We start from the raw sequence: 17,811 nt of genomic DNA, 5'->3' as shown, positions 1-17,811 counted from the left end.
ATGTTTTACTTGGAGCTTCCAATCCTGAGTTTATTGAGAATGTTGTGTAACCAAATTGCATAAGCAGAAATGCCTGCTCATATAAACTTTATTTAAAAGGTTTCAATCTTCTTTTTAATAAGATCTCCAAAATGAGAGAGGGAAGGCCAGGAATTACTACAACAAACTGAATTTTTCACCCCATTTTCTGAGTGATATTCAGTTAAGCCAAACTAGATGCCTTGCACATAGAAAAGATGCTGGTTTGATATGCAAATGGATATAAACCAACATCAAAAAAATGAAATAAAGTGGTACAAAGAAAATAACAAAGGAATTCTAGCAATGGCAGGGTCATTTTGTCTGTTAACTTTTCATTTTGCCTAATGCGTTTTTCTTCCGGATCATGCTTTAGGTCTTGGCAGATGTCATGAGGGTGAGAACCCATTAGCTAAAATCCCCATGTCCTGTTACTCAACAGAGCAACAACTGGGGAGGGAATGATGGCAGATTCAGGACTGAGATGCTACCAGGTGATGCTATGAGGGGAGGAAGCAAATAGAGTTATGGCACAGGCATGATTTAAGTTCAGACATATAGTTCAACCCCAAAAAGGGGCCAACCCCCTGAAGAGCACATGAAGGAGGCTATTGCAATATGAACCTCCCAACCTGAGCACTAAGGACCTGACAGACCCAGGGCCAGGCCTTTGTGACACAGGATGGCTGATTCCCTGATGGAACATCATCATCATGTAACCTCAATGGGAGGCCTGCTGGGCACCCAGCCTGCACAGCCAGACGCCTTCAGCCCATGCTTGTGAGGCAGAAATGGAAACTCTTCAGGATGTAACAGTCTCTGGGTCAGTGAGGAGGGAATATGAGTCACTCACTCATGGAACCAGGTAAAGGGCTTTTCAGGTTCCAAGAGCAATTACACAACCCCACGAATTCTCTGGGGCTGTCCTGTGCTGCATGCCACAGATACGTGGCCAAGACAGAAGCCAAGCAATGAGAAAGGTGAGCATGTGAGCAATCAGATGGTCTCTAATAGGGACACAGAGATTGATTTTTTTTTAAAGAAGGCCCTAACTCCTTTAGATGTCATCATGCCTCAGACAAAACAAGGTGATGAGGACAAGATGAACTAGGAATGTGTTGGGCAAGCATGGAAGGACTGGGCTTAAGTCTCTACACTAACATTCAATGGCCGCTGGGTTTCAGATACATCAGCTCCCCTCTCTGAGATCTCAATTTCATCATTTATGAGATGAGGGAACTGGATCTTTGAACTTGTGTGTTTCATTTCATATTTTTAGAGGTGTGACCCTCAGGTCTTTTAGGGTCTTGATGGCAGAAAGGTCCCCCATGCCCCCTCTCACAGCAGCACTCAGAGTTTCTGCACGGGAACCATCATTCTGGTCTCTCAGTCCTGTTTATCCTGTTTAACTCTAGAGTTGAGTTCTACTGTCCCATCTGCCCTCCCTGCAGACCCCACACAATCCCACACAGTTTGGTTATATGTAGTGTGCCCAATTTGTCATCCAATCCAGGACAGATTTAAAGTCAAAGGGGAGAGGTGACTTTACAATAACAGGCTGAGATGACAAACTCAAAGGGCCCTGACTGATCAGCCCACACATCGACCTTCCCTAGGGGCACATAGCAACCTCTTAGGTGACAGTACCTTCATGCTCAGGAGTACTCCTTAGAGTTTCAGCTAATGTTTCTTATAGCAATTTAAAATAATTTATTTGGATATCTGATTTCATAAAACAATCAATTTTTAAAAAGTGCCATTTTATACCTGGATTTTAATGACTATTACAGTAAGTTGAAGGGAACACAGTTCCCTTGTTAGGTTCCTGCTCTGATCCCATCTACTATATGACCAAAGGTAAAAATGGAAGTCATGGATGCCACAGGAGGAGGGTGGCACGTGGGACAGCTGTGTCCAGGCTGGGTCCCCTCAGAGGAGAGCATGTGTGGCCCCAAGGGGGGGATGATGCTAGACCCCGTCCAATGATACAGGTGCCTGAGAATGAGCTTCCACACTTGGAATCCCTCCTAGGGAAGATTAGTACTTTTCCAGCCATCAGCATGGCTTTCTATGGGCTCTAGTGTAGACAAATTATTGTTTGGAGACTTGAAAGTTTCCTAAAGCAAAGAAAGTAGAAGTGCAGCTCAGCCTTTAAGTAAAGGGCAACTTTACTAACTCTTTAACGAACAATATAATGGACTTTACTGTGTCGCCCCTTTCTTTAGGTTGAAAATAAAAAGTAAAAAGTACATTAGGAACTGCTTTTAAAGGTTCTGGTTTTCTACTAGTAAATCTATTGATTGGTTGATCTCTTAAATAACTGGGGGATATTTTGACAGTTTCTGTTAAAAAGTAATCAATGGATTTAAATATCTTTTACTTCATGGCTTTTGATCATGGGTATTGTTTTATATTTATAATCTTGGGTCAGATTTAAAGACAGTTACTTGATTTTATATTAGCCAGTCTTTCTTCTTCTCCTTCAATTACCCATCTTAAGTTGTGATTTATAATATTTTGTTAATTTGCTAATTGGATATATTGTCAATTCTTATGCAGCTAAAAGTTACTGATGTAGGAATCATGTATGTTTATTTGATGGACAAGTTATTTTCAATTTACTTTCAAGTATTTCCTTTGATTGGTTTGATTCAGAGTTTGGTTCTCAAGCAGCTATTCTCAAGCTAGGCTAGTGTATATATTTGGGAAGCCTGTAATACTCTTAAAAGTTTATAGAAAAACTTTGAATTTATGTGCACTTTTTCCCCTTGAGAGATAGCATATAACTTCATGAAATTTCAAAAGAGATTCAGGAAAATAATTTTGTCAACCACTATTAGTGTCATTGCAAATTAATGTAGAAATCTTATTCCATCTATCCCCTTTCTTATTTGTCAAGTTTAGGGATCCAATTAGCAGGAAAATCTCTGTGTTATGAAAACAAGGCAAGAAGGGAGGAAAAAAAATTCATATGAAAAAATATTACATATTACATTATGGGCAGTGTACTTTTTTGAAGAATAGATGCAAATATGCAATAATCACATTACATACTATGCATGTATATATTTGTATTTTTCATTATCTGAGAGAAAATAATTCCAGTTGAATATGACTTAGTTAAGTCAACTAGAGCTATCTGAAGCCTTTTATTTTGGAATTCAGATAAAGGAAAACATAGTTTACAGCAGACCTGCCCATATGCAATGTATGCAGAGCAACACTGTTCAAAGCTGAGTGCAGTGGGAAGTTGCACATGGTTTGTAAAATGTGTTGGAAAACGTACACATCTAGAATATCTCAGCACTTTTCTCATCCTATCATTCTCCCAAGTCTTGAAAAACAGTTGCTTGGTCAGGAATAGGTTATAAAGTGGGTAGATTTCCAAACGTAATAGATTCCTCAATTCATCTTCCTTCACCTCGGGAACTAGGAAGCAGCACTAAGACATCGCCTTGAATATTCACTACATTCAGACAAACCCTGCCTCCTCCTACCTCCCTGCCCACAGAGGTGGACACTTTCGGACACATGCCCATGCAGTCTGCGTCTGTTACTAAGGGAGTAGCTACCATGGAATAATGGAATATCTAAGAGCCTGGGTAGAATGGGGGTAAAAATTTCAATTTATACCATGAAAATGGATTAGAGAAAATGATTCAGTGTAAAGAACTGTAACAAGAACAAATTTAGGAAAGTTGATAGCTCCCAAAGAGGACAGTTATTATGGTTTGCAAAAAAAATAAAATAAGAACATCATTGACTTTTTGTCCCAGCAGAGTCGGCCAAAGGAGGCTGAAACTCCCCTTTCAAAAGTGCCGATCGTAGGATGCTTTCAGGAAGATGCCTCTTCACAAAAAGAGGTGCCATCAGCACTCACCAATCAAAGGACATAATACTACATTTTTACTTTGTAACTTTTTATTACTGATGATTTTGGAAAATTAATGATTGAGAAATGTGTGTAGGCTGGGGTAGAAAGAAAATGAGAAAGTGTTACTACCTTGTTCATTGTCCTAATAACCAGTTATTTTATTATAGGTATTAAAAGCATCTTGAACAATTATTTTATTACAGGTATTAAAAGGGTCTCAATTAGCCAATAAATGTTTTGACCTTGAGACTCTTAAAAGTTTCTGTCCTAAGTGTTTCTTCTGTTCACAAAACTATACAATAGTTCAAATATACATTTCTTTGCAACTTACAAATGAGCAAAGATTATTCCCAAATTAAAGGAAAAATACAATATCTCATTATCTCTCAAAGGACTTTAAAAAAACAATACCTATTTTGGGGGGGACATGAGGGGATATATGCATGCAGAATTTTACCTGTACAAAAATCACATTTAGATTAATATATGCATGAATACATTTAAAAAATGAGGTTTTAGCATACATTCTATTTTAAAACTCGAGCTCTTACTAAAAAATTTCTATACAGTGACTACCATTACATTACGATAACTATAGATCTATTATCAATAGTCATTGGGCAGCCAAAACACAGGCACAGTTGGAGAAGCTCCAATACAGCAATTCAGGAATAGCTAAAAATAACTCTTCAAGGTAAAACAGGATTTTACCCATCTCTACCTGTTCAGGGTGCAATTTCAACTTCAAGTTATATATACTGGATTTGGTATGGTTTAAATCATCTCAGTTTCTCCCTATGCCATTTTTCTCCTAAGACAGGAGTTCTGCTTTAACTCAGAAGCTAGCTCTGGACAATAGACAGTGGCTATCCCAAACACTGAGGGGCAAAGAATTCCAAGGCTTTTCTGGGATAGGCAGTAAGAAAGACTGGTCAATTTTCAAAGCTGGCCTAGAGTGCAGGAAGAGGCAGACAGGCAGCATGCCATGGTGGTTGAGAAACTGGGCTCTGGGCTAAACTATGTGGTTTTGGATCCTGGGTCTGCTTTTATATACTTCCTAGCTGTGTGACTTTTTAAAAGTTACTTAACCTCTCTGTAACTGAACTTTGTCTTCTGTAAAATGGGGATGATAATAGCATGCACCTTGTAGGGTTTTATAAAGCTTAATGGAGGTGATCCATGTGCAGTGTGTGGTGCTGGCCCATGGTGAATGACCAACGCAGGGTTGCAGTTGTGAAACAATGCAGGTGAGTGCACAACTCAGGGAAGATGGAAGCTGACAGAGTCACTTCTAGAATTTTGTCATGAATCATGACAAAGGAAAGGAAAAAAATCAAAGATAGCAACAGATGGTAGAAGAGTCTAGAATAGAAGGTACTTGTGGAGCAGCGTTCTGAAAAGGATTTAAAGACGGAGCCCTTGACATGTACAGCAATTGTGTGATCAGGAAGGCTCATTCTTACTTGCCTCCAGCTTGGAAATCTACACCCTGTCCCTGTGCATCATGTAGGTATTTATAACAGTTTATTATTGATACCCGATTTGATCTGGCTCAGTCTAGGGGAGGACAACATTCCTTTTGCTTAGTTGTACACATGGAGAGAACCTGAACATTGTGGGGATCAATGCAGGTTTTCATTAACTTTTACCTCATGCACTCATTCCTCATATTGATAAAGTCAACCTCTTTAACCTCTGTCAAAAGCAAACCCAGTGTTTAGAAGGTGAAATACCTGGAGATACTGTCATGTGAATCTAAGCTATCCATCCTGTCGGCTGGCTGTGCACCTGAAGCGGCACCGGGACGCTCGTCGATTGTGTCCAGCCCAGACTCTCTGGAAAGACTCATGATGTGGTTCTGATAGTACATATGGATGCTCTCCCGAGTGGGAACGTTGCCCTGTGGAGAGGGGACATTAGGTCTTACCACCTGGCATTTCTTAATACTGATAACGGTCGGCCATCATGCACCTTGAGTAAGGATTGAAACAAAGCTATTCAAGTTGGGGATTAACGTTAACTTCTTAAATTAACGGTACCCAATATTACTGGGTAATGTTAAACAAGAAATCCCTTCTTGCCTATGGGTGAAGATGGTCAGAAGTTACAAAATAAATAAGTCTGGGGATGTAATGTACAGCATGGTTAATAGTACTGTATTATATATTTGAAAGTTGCTAAGAGAGTAGATCTCAAAAATTTATATCACAAGATAAGAATTTGTAATTATTATACAGTGATAGATGTTAAACTAGACTTACTGTGGTGGTCATTTTATAATATGTATAAACATCAAATCACTATGTCACCTGCAACTAATGTATGTCTATTACTTCTCAACAAAAATGAAATTAAAATATTAAAAAAAGAAATCCCTTCTTATATGTAGATACTTTTGCTACGGTATTGTAACTTTTCCAGAAATGAACTATTATTTTTAAATATACTCTATAAACCACATATGACTGTATTTTGTTGCTCTGCATATATCTTAATTTTTCTTATGAGGAGTTTCAAATCAAACTTCCTAGACTAAACAACATAATCTTTTACAGGACATAGTAGAGGCTGTGCACCTGCAAATTTGGTTTGGGAAGGGGCAGATGAATAAACTGGCCATTATCCCAGGACTGTGTGTGCATATCCACAGGGTCTGATTATTTTAGTTTTGAGCATGGAAGAGATTTAAATATACAGAAAAACAAAGGGGTTTATGCAAAGACTGCCAGGAAAGAATGGATTCTCTCTTATCCTATTTGGAGTTCTGGATATTGACTTAAAAATTTTTTCTAATGTGAGAAGAAGCAAAAAGAGTTCTACAAACAGTGTTACCTTTTTAATTTCTCTAGTCAGCATGCATCTTTCAATTCTCAGAACGGTAGATATATCAATATGCTCCCTTGAAATGGAGTTAAGCCAAGTTGTGAAACTATCCACTGTTGCCAGAAAGAGGACCCAGGTAAATTTCAAAATATTAAATATCCTCTTGATGATGTTATCTAGGAGGAAGAAAAGCAACAAGATTTCAAAGGAAGAAAGTACCATCAACCATTTTGCTGGTGAGGCACAACAATATGCAGAGTGATGTTTTACCAAAGGCAGACCTGGTTTTGACCCTGAGTATCTAACACAGAGGGGGGCACTTGACCCTCAGTGTGATGGTGGAAATTCATGATTGAGAAATGTGTGTAGGCTGGGGTAGAGAGAGAATGAGAAAGTTTTACTTCCGTGCCCATTGTTCTAATAACTGGAGGAGTGCAGTAGGAGAAGCTATCAGTGGGTCTGTCTCCACATGCAGTTGTGGCATCAAAACCAAACTGGGACAGAATTTTTAACCTTGGTCAAAACATCAGTCTGAATAGTTCCTTAATGCAGATAACAGTTTGATTAGAAGAGATGGCATTCAAAGGTATTTCTGTTACTGACACAGGGATAGAAAAAGTCTGTGTCTCTCCAGGTACCCAGGTCCTTAAGTTTGTTCTGTAAGTTTCTTCTTTTCTTAAGCAATAATTTTGTGGGGAACAGATTTGTTGATTCAGTAAGCCTTTAGATGCCTCCCATTGCGGTTGCATTTCAGTTAAGTCACCGTAAAACTATTTCATCAAGAACTCATTAGATATAACTGATTATATCTATGCTACTGAGTTGTATTAATCGTTTCTTATGCATTTGCGTTGAGTTGTGCCAACTAGAAAGTTCTGTACATGGGCCTGGTCCTCTCCAAGCCAACAGAAGCCATGAGATCCTGAGGGGCTTGTCAGCATTGCCTCGGGGAGCCCAGGAAAGCTGCACAGCGCACTCTGCCCAGCCCGGATCATCACTGTGTCCACAACATTGTCTCATGCAGTGCACCTGCCTCTCCACGCCCTTGGGGAATCCACGTGAGCCCCCTCATCACTGGTAAGGTTTGAGGAGGCGCCATAGCTGCGACCTAACTTATTTTAGCTCAGAATCAAAACAAAAGAGGGACAACTGCATATTCCCTGTCTGCCGTCCTCATTCCTTCATGCAAGCCAATGGTTTCTCATCGGAGGAACCGTCCAAAACATGCCACCGAGTTTTGATCAATGATTAATTTTTTAAAGATTTGGCCTGCCAAAAATTTAGTTTATCAACTATTTCAAACATGGACTTCAATAAAGTGAAAACTTAGTGAACATGACAATGAATTAAGACTTGCCTCACTGTTTATTAAAAACAAACTACAAATGAGAAAAACAACTGTATCCCTGACCATTCCCACCAAAAAAAGAAAAATAAACCAGATTCAAGTGTCACAGAATTTATTATTAAAGATCATAGTTTGGAATTGAGGCTTAAAATCATTAATGAAGAAAATGAAGAAAAGGGGATAAGCCTTTATGATCTTGTGCAGGGTCAACAAACATTTTCTCGACAGGGCCTGTGGCAAATATTTCCAGCTTTGCACTCCATACTGTCTCTATTGCAACTACTCATCTTTACTAAATGAATTGTCTATGATGGGCATGGGTGGATTTCCAATAAAACTTTATTTATGGATGCTGGCATTTGAATTTTGTAATTTTCATATGTCATGAAATACTCTTCTTCTGACTTTTTTCACCCATGAGAAAATACAAAAATCATCCTTAGCTAACAAGCCATATAAAAACACGTGGTAGGCAGGATTTGACCCAGGGTCCTATAGTTTCCTGACTTCTAATCAGGTATGTCCACCGAATGACTCACCCCTGCTGTCCATCAATCCTCCCCCTCTCCGATAAAGACCTCAGTTTGATTTGTAGTTTGATTTTATAATGGAAAAAAGAAAGTCATTTGTGAATTGGGTGGCCTAGAAGGAAGGCAGAATTTCTCCCAGGTTTTCCTGTCCAAAACAAAAACGATCAAAAGGAAGTAAGGTTGTGAATGGTGTGGCCTCTGGGCAGAGTCCCGATGAGCAGGGTGGAGACAGAGAGGAAGGAAACAGGTCTAGCCACTGAGGTACCAGGAGTCTTGGAGCTGCCAGCTGGCACCTGGGGAAGAAAGTTGGGGATATGGGAAAGGATGTGGGGGATGATCTAATGAAAAGGCCTCCTGGCAGCCAAGCCAGGCTCTGGAGGCATCTGCAGTGAGAGGCAGGCTGAGGTTGCAACTACAGTCACAGCTTTCCCTGAGAAGTTGTTTCCTGCCTGTGCTGTCACCGTCCTGCTACCCCCAGCACCTCTGCCGAACTGTGTCACACTTAACAGTCTTGCATGAAGTGCACTTTAGGAAATACGGGAGCAAGTGCATCCTTTGTTGAGCAGAGGCCCTGATGGCAATGGCTGCTCCAAGAAGCTCAGTGAAGTGGGTGCTGTGGACCCCACAGAGGGGCCATTCTGAGCCAGACGGGGCCGGGAACACCTCCACTGCTCTTCCCACCCTCCCTCTCTGGTCTGGATCTAATCTTGAGCAAGGTGTGTCTCTCCCACAGTTGTTTGGATGGACCCTGTAGCAGTTTAGTTTGGATATAACAGGAAAGTTTGAACCCTGGAGGCTCAAGGATGTGGACTTAACACCTATAAATAAATTTTAGCAGCATCTTATATTTTGACAACTTCTTTTTTTCCCTCATATTCACAATTACTGTCTTAAAGTGGTGAAGATTAACAATTATGTCACAGTTTCGCTAATGGTGGTCCTGACAGTAAAACTAGAATTGCTGTGTTGGAGGCATGAATAACATGCACTTTATTAACTTGGGTGACTGCAAACTAACATGCAAAATTCTGATTTTTATTTCTATGTCTTTTTTAGCTGTAGAAGCAGTAGGGCATAGTGCTTAAGAGCATGGACTCTGGATTCAGATTCCTTGGGTTCAAATCCCAGCTCTACCCCTTGGTGGTGGAGAGACTTGGAAAAGTTAGCCAATCTGTCTGCCTCAGTTTTTAACCTGTCACATGGGGAAGAGGCTTTTTGAGAGAGTTAAAAGTTAGTATGTCTAAAAGTCTCAGCAAAGTGCGGCAAAGAAGATGTGCAATCTCCACATACGTGAGAGTCAAATTACCTGGAAACAGAGGCCAGGTTGAATATTGTGCCACAGAGGGTGTTAGATAACCTTTGGTAAGTCTCATTTTGTGCCAGCAGATGGCATCCTGGGAAGTATTTGTGTCCAGAGTAAGAGCCTCTAAACCTTGCCTGCTGTTAAATAGTGTGTACAGGGGTTCTGACCCCATGAGGCAGAGCAAGCAGCATGCTATGAACTAGAGAGGCATTTGAGTTCCTTTGATTTGTTTTCCTTTTTTTCCCATTTTTCCTTCATGGAAAAATCTTCCTCCCAGTTGCATGCTGTGCGAAGCCCAAATGGCACCACGACCGGGGTAGGAGTTAGAAGCCATGGATTCTGTCTGTGACTCTGTCACTTAGTAGCTGTGGAATCATGAGCCAGCTCACCGGGATTTGGTTTCCCCTCATTAGATGAGCAGGTTGGTCCAAGCTTCTAGAATACTTCTCATTTTCTCAGTTTCCCAGATGTAATTCTCATTTAATTCCTTTCTATGTTCTTTAAAATTAAATGCTAATTTTTTTGTGCGCCTCTATTCTGGTGGCTCCCATGAGACATTTACAATCTGCTCCCTGAAACCTCCTTTCATAGGTATTTGGTTAAAAAAATCTACAAACCTAGTCTACTCCTACATTTAATAAAACAGTAGAAGGTCAGATCACTTTTAGGAGTCACCTTGCAACTTCACTGGAGATGAGTTTTCAATTGGACACTGATTATTTAGTCCTAGTCCACAAACAGAATTTAATGAATTATTTTTAGGCAGCCTTACATGACATGCCATCTGGGCAAGTAACACTTTCAGATTCCCCCCAGCTCGTATTTGTCTTTCTTTTGTTACCTGGTCCATCAGACTTCTTTTTGACTGGTTCGTCGTCTTGGCTTTCCCACTCCACAGGACCTGTCAAGTGTGTTCAGGAAACGTGAGTTAGGTCCTTGTAGGGTAAATGAAACGCCAACATTACTCTCCCAGATCAAAAGGGATTTTGTAATTAAATCTAGGACATCCTGTCTAATTTAAGAGTTCCTGGGGAAAAGCTGTAAGAATTATTAGCTTTCGGATTCTCTTTACTTCACTCCAGAATAAGAACCATGTACACCAAGGATGGGTAAACTATAATCTGCTGGCCAAATCTTACCAAATCCTTCCTATGGTTAAATGGCCTATGAGTTCAGAATGGTTTTTGTATTTTTAATAGTTGAAAAAATTCTTAAAAAGAAGAATATTTTGTGCATGTGAAAATTGTACGAAATTCAAAGTTTAATGGGACGGAGACACACCCACTGGCTCACATCGTGTCTGTGGCTGCTTTCACCCTACAGTGGCAGGGTTGTTGCAACAGAGGCTTATGACCTGAAAAACTTAAAATATTTCCTACTTGACCCTATGCAGAAATGGTGTGCCAACTCCTGATATACAGGATGAAATTAAAAATTTTAATACCTTAGGGTAATGTTATGTATTTTAGTGTGTCAACCCCTAAAATGACATCACAGGATTTCATTTTATTTCTTAGCCTCTTATTGAAGGTTAAGGTTGTCAGATCTAGCAAATGAAAACACAGGACTCAGGTAAGTTTGAACTTAAAAATGACAACAAATAACTTTTTTGGGGTAAGTCCCATGCAATATGCACATGTCATACTTAAGCTAAAAAATTATTTGTTTCTTATCAAAAACATTCAACTTTAACTGGGCTTTGTGTATTTTACCCGATCTAAGACCATTCATGATCTGACTCCAGTGAACCTTCCCAAACGTGTTTTCCACCACTCTGTGTCGTATCTCATTCTCACCAACTAAGCTAACCTGCTCTTCATTTCTCATACGTGGTTTTGCTTTCTTCTGCTTGCATGTCAGGCTCTATTCAAACACTATCTTTTTTATGAAGTATTGCCAGCCCTTGGCTCTGTGACTCTTGGCTATAAGTCATCTTTTCTCCCTTTGGTCCCATGCTATTTTAACTATGCTTATATTTTAGATGGCCTTCTGCAGTTCCTACATTATTAGGGATTTTTTCCCCTATACTTGTGTTCCCTGCTTGTAAGTTAGAAGGGTCTAGAGACAAGATGCCTGTTAGGAATTCCAGACCCACCACTCCTTGGATGGCTGTGTGACCTTAGGCAAATTCCTTCACGGACCTCATTTCCTCATCTGTAGGGCAGGGAGAATAAAATGGGCTGTTCTGAACATCAGGTGAGTTATTGCACAGGAAGCATTTACAACAGCACCTGCCACTTTGGAAGGGCAGCTTCATCTGTGTGGGAGTGACCTAAAAAGAGATGATTCCCTATGCGAAGAAAGTGCTGAGCAAATATTCGTTAAAGGAATAAATAGCATTTATTTAAGTCCCATTATCTTTAAATTATTGCTGTCTTTGATTTGTAGGTAAATAGTGGTGATCTGCACATGAAATAATCTTCTTGATACAAAGTAATAAGATATTAACAAGATGACTAAAGGACACATTTTTAGAACTGGTCAAGTGATTTTGGAAAAACAAATGTCTGAGAAAAGCAAGTACAAGTCTGAAAAAAGAAAAGGGCATAGTAAGTGGAGTCTGAAACACTAAATAGTAAAACTAACTCTATAGCTGCTGGACTTAAAAATATATGACATTGGCTCAGCACTAGATAGTAGGACAGTGGTCCAGAAATAGCTAAGACTAAATTGGAACTTAACAGTGACAAAACTAGCATTCCAATTCAATAGAAAAATGAAGAATCATTTAATCAACAGGGATAGCATAACTGTCTGTCCATCCAAAAGAAACTGGGTCTCTACTTCATAGAATAATAAAACATTTCAAAATACAAATAAAATTAGGAGGAAGTATAGGCAAACATTTGCATAATATTTAAGGGGAAAGACTTTCTTAAACAAGATGGAAACCTAAGAACTACAAAAATAAATTTGAACCTATTTGACATCAGAAACAATTAAAAATTGTGTAGACAACATATACTATAAACTAAATTAGAAGATAAGCATCAGATTGGAAAATAAATATTTGTACCATGTGAAAAGAGGATAATATCCACAAAATATAAATATTCTCTAAATTAATAAGGACAAACAAACCAACAGAATGATATTGTGGAAAGTGGTAAAAGGCTTAAATCTTGGATTTGGAACTACAAAGTATCAAGGAAATATGAAATAAAAAATGTGCATTCTCATTAGTTAGGAAAATTGAAATGAAATAGAAGCCATTTGTCATTCCTGAGAAAGACAAACAATAACAAGAGTAATAGAGTAATAATATCCTGTGGGACAAGGCTACAGGGAAATGGATACTCCTGGATCTTTCACAAAGGAGTGTAAGTTCCTATACACTTTGGGGGAAAATATTTATTAAAGTAAAAATAGACACACCCTTTAACTTAGAAATCCAACTTTTGATAATCTGTTTTGTGCAAAGTGTATGTTTTTCCTGACTTCTTGCTATGCGTTTAAATATATATATATATATATATATATATATAAACACACACAACTACATATGAATTTTTGTGCAAGGAAATCTATGATAGCATTACTCATTCTGGCAAAAATTTGGAAGCAAACTTTATGTCCATTAGTGATGGAATAGTTGAATAAATTATGCATATCCATATTATAGAATATTCTGCAGCTATTAAAAAAGGATGCTGAAGTTTCATAAATATTTAATTGCAGAAATGTTCATGATACACTAGCAATGAACATACAAGAGCAGTTTATATAGTATGAGCCATTTTAGAAAAACAAAGGAAACGTGGCACATACATATGGGCATGGGCAGGACTGGAAGTGAACACAACATACCATGAGGATCTGGCACCTCAGAGGATGGGTTTTCAAGGCAGATTGTACATCTGTGTCTTTACAATTGACTTGTTATATTAGACATGCTTACTTACTTTTGTCTTTTTAAACCAATAGAGTAAAATAAAATAAAAGCTACAGGTGGTAGCAGGGAGCAGAATGGTAAAAAAGGAGAGAGGTTTTGCAATTAGTGTTCCATTAGAAATTATGTTTTCCTTTTCTTTTCTTTTTAGAATACATTTTTAATTTCACATCTATACCTCCATAAAGAACCAAAACAGAACAGATAAGCCTATAGTTCTTATTCTACCCCTTAATCTCAGTCTCTCCACCCTCTCCCAGAAGTAACCACTGTCATTAATTTGCTAAGTATTTTTCCTGATCTTTCTCTTGCATTTTACACTATTCTACGCACCCATTAAAAATGCAAAATACTGTCTTGAGGTACTTTGGTTTCCTTGTTTCATAAATGGTTTCCTAATGTGTGTGCCGTTCTGCAACCTGTGTTTCATTTAACAATATGTCAGGAATTGTTCTTCAAGTCAGTTCAAAGTAACACCTCCCTCTCTTTTAAACTACTGAATAATATTCCATAATATATTGGTAATATAATTTGCTTGATTTGTCTTCTTCATGTGGGCACTTAGGATGTTTCCAAGTTTTTATTATTTACAAATAATATTTGATGAATATTCTTAGACATGAGCCTTGCACACATGTGCAAATATTGCTGCAGGTTAAGCCACACATTGAGAAGTGAGATTGATCTGTAGAAAGATAAGTGCACTTAGAATTTTCATAGATATTGACACACTGCTCTAAGTGGATGCACTACTTCCTAACCACTCAGAGTGTACAAAAACACTATCTCCCACTAGCTCTAAACAGTGATATTATCAAATGTTTAGGCTCTTGCCAATCTGATAGGTAAACAAGAAACAGTAAAAATATTTAGTTTGTGTTTCACATATTACTAGTGAAGGTGAGCTCCTTTACCCATTTTTATTTCCTGATCTGTTTGTTTTTTGTACCCTTTCATCTATTGGGTTGAATTTTCTTTTACTGATTTTTAGTTTTTTGTATATCCAGGCTACTCTTTTAGTCTGATATATAGACTGAAAATATTTTTCCTTGGTGCCCACTTGCACTTTAACTTTGTTTTTGTTGTAGTTTGATGTTTTTCCCCATTAGAAATGTGTTCCTATTGTATGTTTTCAAATGTACTATTATAATGTTGGATATAGTAGTAGTAGTTATGTTCCACTTTTGGTTCTTGAGTACTGTTTAAGCATGTTTTTCCTTTCTTTTTTGATAAAATTTCAAAAGACACATCTTATTATTTTCCCAAGAACAGCTTATTATTTAATGATCAGGTCTTGTGTTTTTTGTTTATGACTTAACATCCACCTAAAAAAATTAACCTTTTCCTTTTATTCTCTTTGAGTTTATTTTGAGTGTCTCTGTCTTCTCATTTTATAAAATGTATCCTCACTTAAATTCATGTGTATTTATTCCAAGTGTCAGACACAAGTAATTATGGACAGGTCAAACTCTTTGCACTCTTTGCAATTTAAGAATGTTGTTCCTGCAAAGTGTCTGTCCTTTGTTGTCCCTCTTTTCAGTTCTAGGGCCCAGACACAAGGGCGCGGGAGGGAGCCTGCTGTGCCAACGCAGAACTTACCCTCCCCAGATCCTTTTCTCCTTTTCTGTTCCTCTCTTGTAGACCTCTTTTTCTCTTTGCGCCTCTGTCGGAGTGCTGTTTTAGGGTCAGTAATCCAGGCTTGGTAAACAAACTGAAGGGAGAAAGTTCAATTATTTTTTGGCTTCTTAATAATTTCAATTAAAAGAAAAGGGACCAACATCAAGCTACCTGACTTTTGGAAATATGTTTTTCTCCCAACACATCCTAAACTTCCCATACCCCTCAGTGTTCTGAGCTGACCTGTGTTATTTCCATTACCATGACATACAACGTTGGGAAATACATCATTTGGTGTCATGATCATGAGATACTTTGGGTATATAAAAGTCACCATTTCTCCCAAGTCCCCACCTACCACCACCATTTGTGACAGTTACGGATTCTTTTGCATTACACACAACTGGAATAAGCTGGATTCCTCCTTAAGTATTACTAGAGTAGTTTTTTTCAGTCACAAATAAACTTTGAGTCAAAAACAAAAAATCTTTTACTCATTTACTTTGGGAAAACACTTTTGCACATTTGATATTCTCCCTTGTGATTAACAGCTAAGACCAGCAACTTGAGAAAGGGCTTTGTAGATTGATTAATATTTGGAGAGGAAAAATAATGTAGTATTAAGGCTAAGGAATTATTCCACAGGGGGATAGAAGGAAAACGGTGGTTCCTTTGGTTGCCTTTTGTCATTCTCACTCAAGAGCTGAAAATAGTTGCATTCTTTTATTTTAACAGGTAAAATGATAGAGGAATTTTGAATAGCCCACCCACCAATAGTGTCCCAAGTCATGCAGAAGGAACAAAAAGAAAACCTTGATATATAAAGTCAGCCGTTTATAATCTGGAAGCCAAGCAGGCATGCTTGTCATGCACCCACAAATACACTTGTGTCTCAGAGAAGCTGGGTTTTTCATTATGATGATAAAGGAATGCTTTGTTGGGGTGCTTGTAAACCATTTTATTCTATATTATTCTCAGATTTCCAAAATCTTTGAAAAACATGGTAAAAGCAAGCCACTGGCATTGTCATATCAGTAAAAATAAAGACGGATTCAATTTTTCATTAGATGGAAATATACAGGTCACAGGTTAATAAGGAAGAGCATTTTTTCTTTTTCTCACTGGGAGAAATCTGTATCTTAAAGGCAATTAACACACATGTAACATCTGTATTATTTATGAATAATAAACCCCAGGGGGCAAAAAATGTACCTTATTTTAAGCCAAGACATGTTGAAAAATGAGATGAACTGGAATTTGAGGGGTAAAGATCAAATAAAGGAACTGATGGAAGATATTTACTGAGCATGTTAATTGGGAATTTCATCAAGAATATCTTTGATGATTAGGACATTAATAAGCAAATTTGCTTCAGCAAAATATCAATTCTTTAAAAAACTCTGAGTTGCTAAGCACAAGAAAATTTCAGGCTTAAGAGCAACATATGGTGACATTTCCCTTAAAAAATGTTGACTACAATATTGCTTTAAAATAACTCAAGAATCCCAAACATAGAAAATAAAAACTAGTTCAGGATTTGTCTATGTATTAGGTGCACAAGTCAGAGGAATCCTTTTGCTTTGAAGAAAAATGAAACCCCCAAGAGGAAGGGTGAGAAGGAGAAAGAGAAGGGGGCGTTTAGGATAGAATTGTCAAAAGGGTAAGTGCCTTAGCATTTTGCTTTATGAAAGGGAGCTCCTGGCTTTTCATATGATCCCTAAAGGTTAAGCCTATTAGTGCTCTCTCACGGAGATGAGATTTAGATAATGCAAATATAGGGAAATGAGGCAGGAAGACAGAATCACATGACAAGTCTTTATTTGTAGGTGAATTAGTCTAATGTTGATGCTTAGAAATACAAACATTTTATAGTTCCAGCAACATTTGACAGAGGGTCAGTCCAACTGTTTCAGGAAAAAATTAATAATGAAGGAGTAAGAGAAACATCCCAATTCTTAGTCAAGAAATGGAAGTTTCTTACAAAAACTTCTTAATTCTTACATGTAGCTGTAACTATTACCCAATTCCATGGGTTTCTCTGGGGAATTAGGCACATGCACCATTAACCATAAGGAGAAAACTACATGAAAATGTACATAGATGACCTTCAGCTTTCCAAAGTGTCACTGCCACTAGCATGTATCCCCAGTTTTCTTTGATTATATATTAAGTGATTGTATCTTAAATGTCATCACATGTATTAGGGGAAAATGGGACTCATTTTACTAAAAACTTACTGCAAAAAGCATTTAATTTTTAAAATAGGAGAGAACTTCATTGAAGTGGAGATCCCTAACTGAAATTAGCTATGTTTCATAAACTGTCCTTGATTTCAGGTGTGATCTAGGCTTTCTTTATGTTGGCTGTAAGAAGTTTTTTTTCCTTAAAGTTAGATGGAGGATAATTACA

The 17,811-nt window shown here is 38.0% G+C and overlaps 1 protein-coding gene across 2 annotated transcripts in view; it reads right to left on the bottom strand.

The window, feature by feature from the left end:
* Positions 1–17,811, bottom strand: part of PIEZO2 (piezo type mechanosensitive ion channel component 2) — a 455,534-nt gene that overhangs the window by 35,852 nt on the left and 401,871 nt on the right. For both annotated transcript variants that reach the window (XM_036880702.2, XM_036880703.2), the window contains 4 exons: positions 15,385–15,496; positions 10,738–10,797; positions 6,725–6,891; positions 5,626–5,792 (listed from right to left, as the gene is read on the bottom strand). In XM_036880702.2, coding sequence (XP_036736597.1) covers positions 5,626–5,792; positions 6,725–6,891; positions 10,738–10,797; positions 15,385–15,496 — 506 coding nt within the window. The remainder of the gene's footprint in view (positions 1–5,625; positions 5,793–6,724; positions 6,892–10,737; positions 10,798–15,384; positions 15,497–17,811) is intronic.

Source organism: Manis pentadactyla, chromosome 6 (genome assembly GCF_030020395.1).
Source record: "Manis pentadactyla isolate mManPen7 chromosome 6, mManPen7.hap1, whole genome shotgun sequence".
Classification (NCBI taxonomy): domain Eukaryota; kingdom Metazoa; phylum Chordata; class Mammalia; order Pholidota; family Manidae; genus Manis; species Manis pentadactyla.
This window is presented reverse-complemented; position numbering and strand designations above follow the sequence as displayed.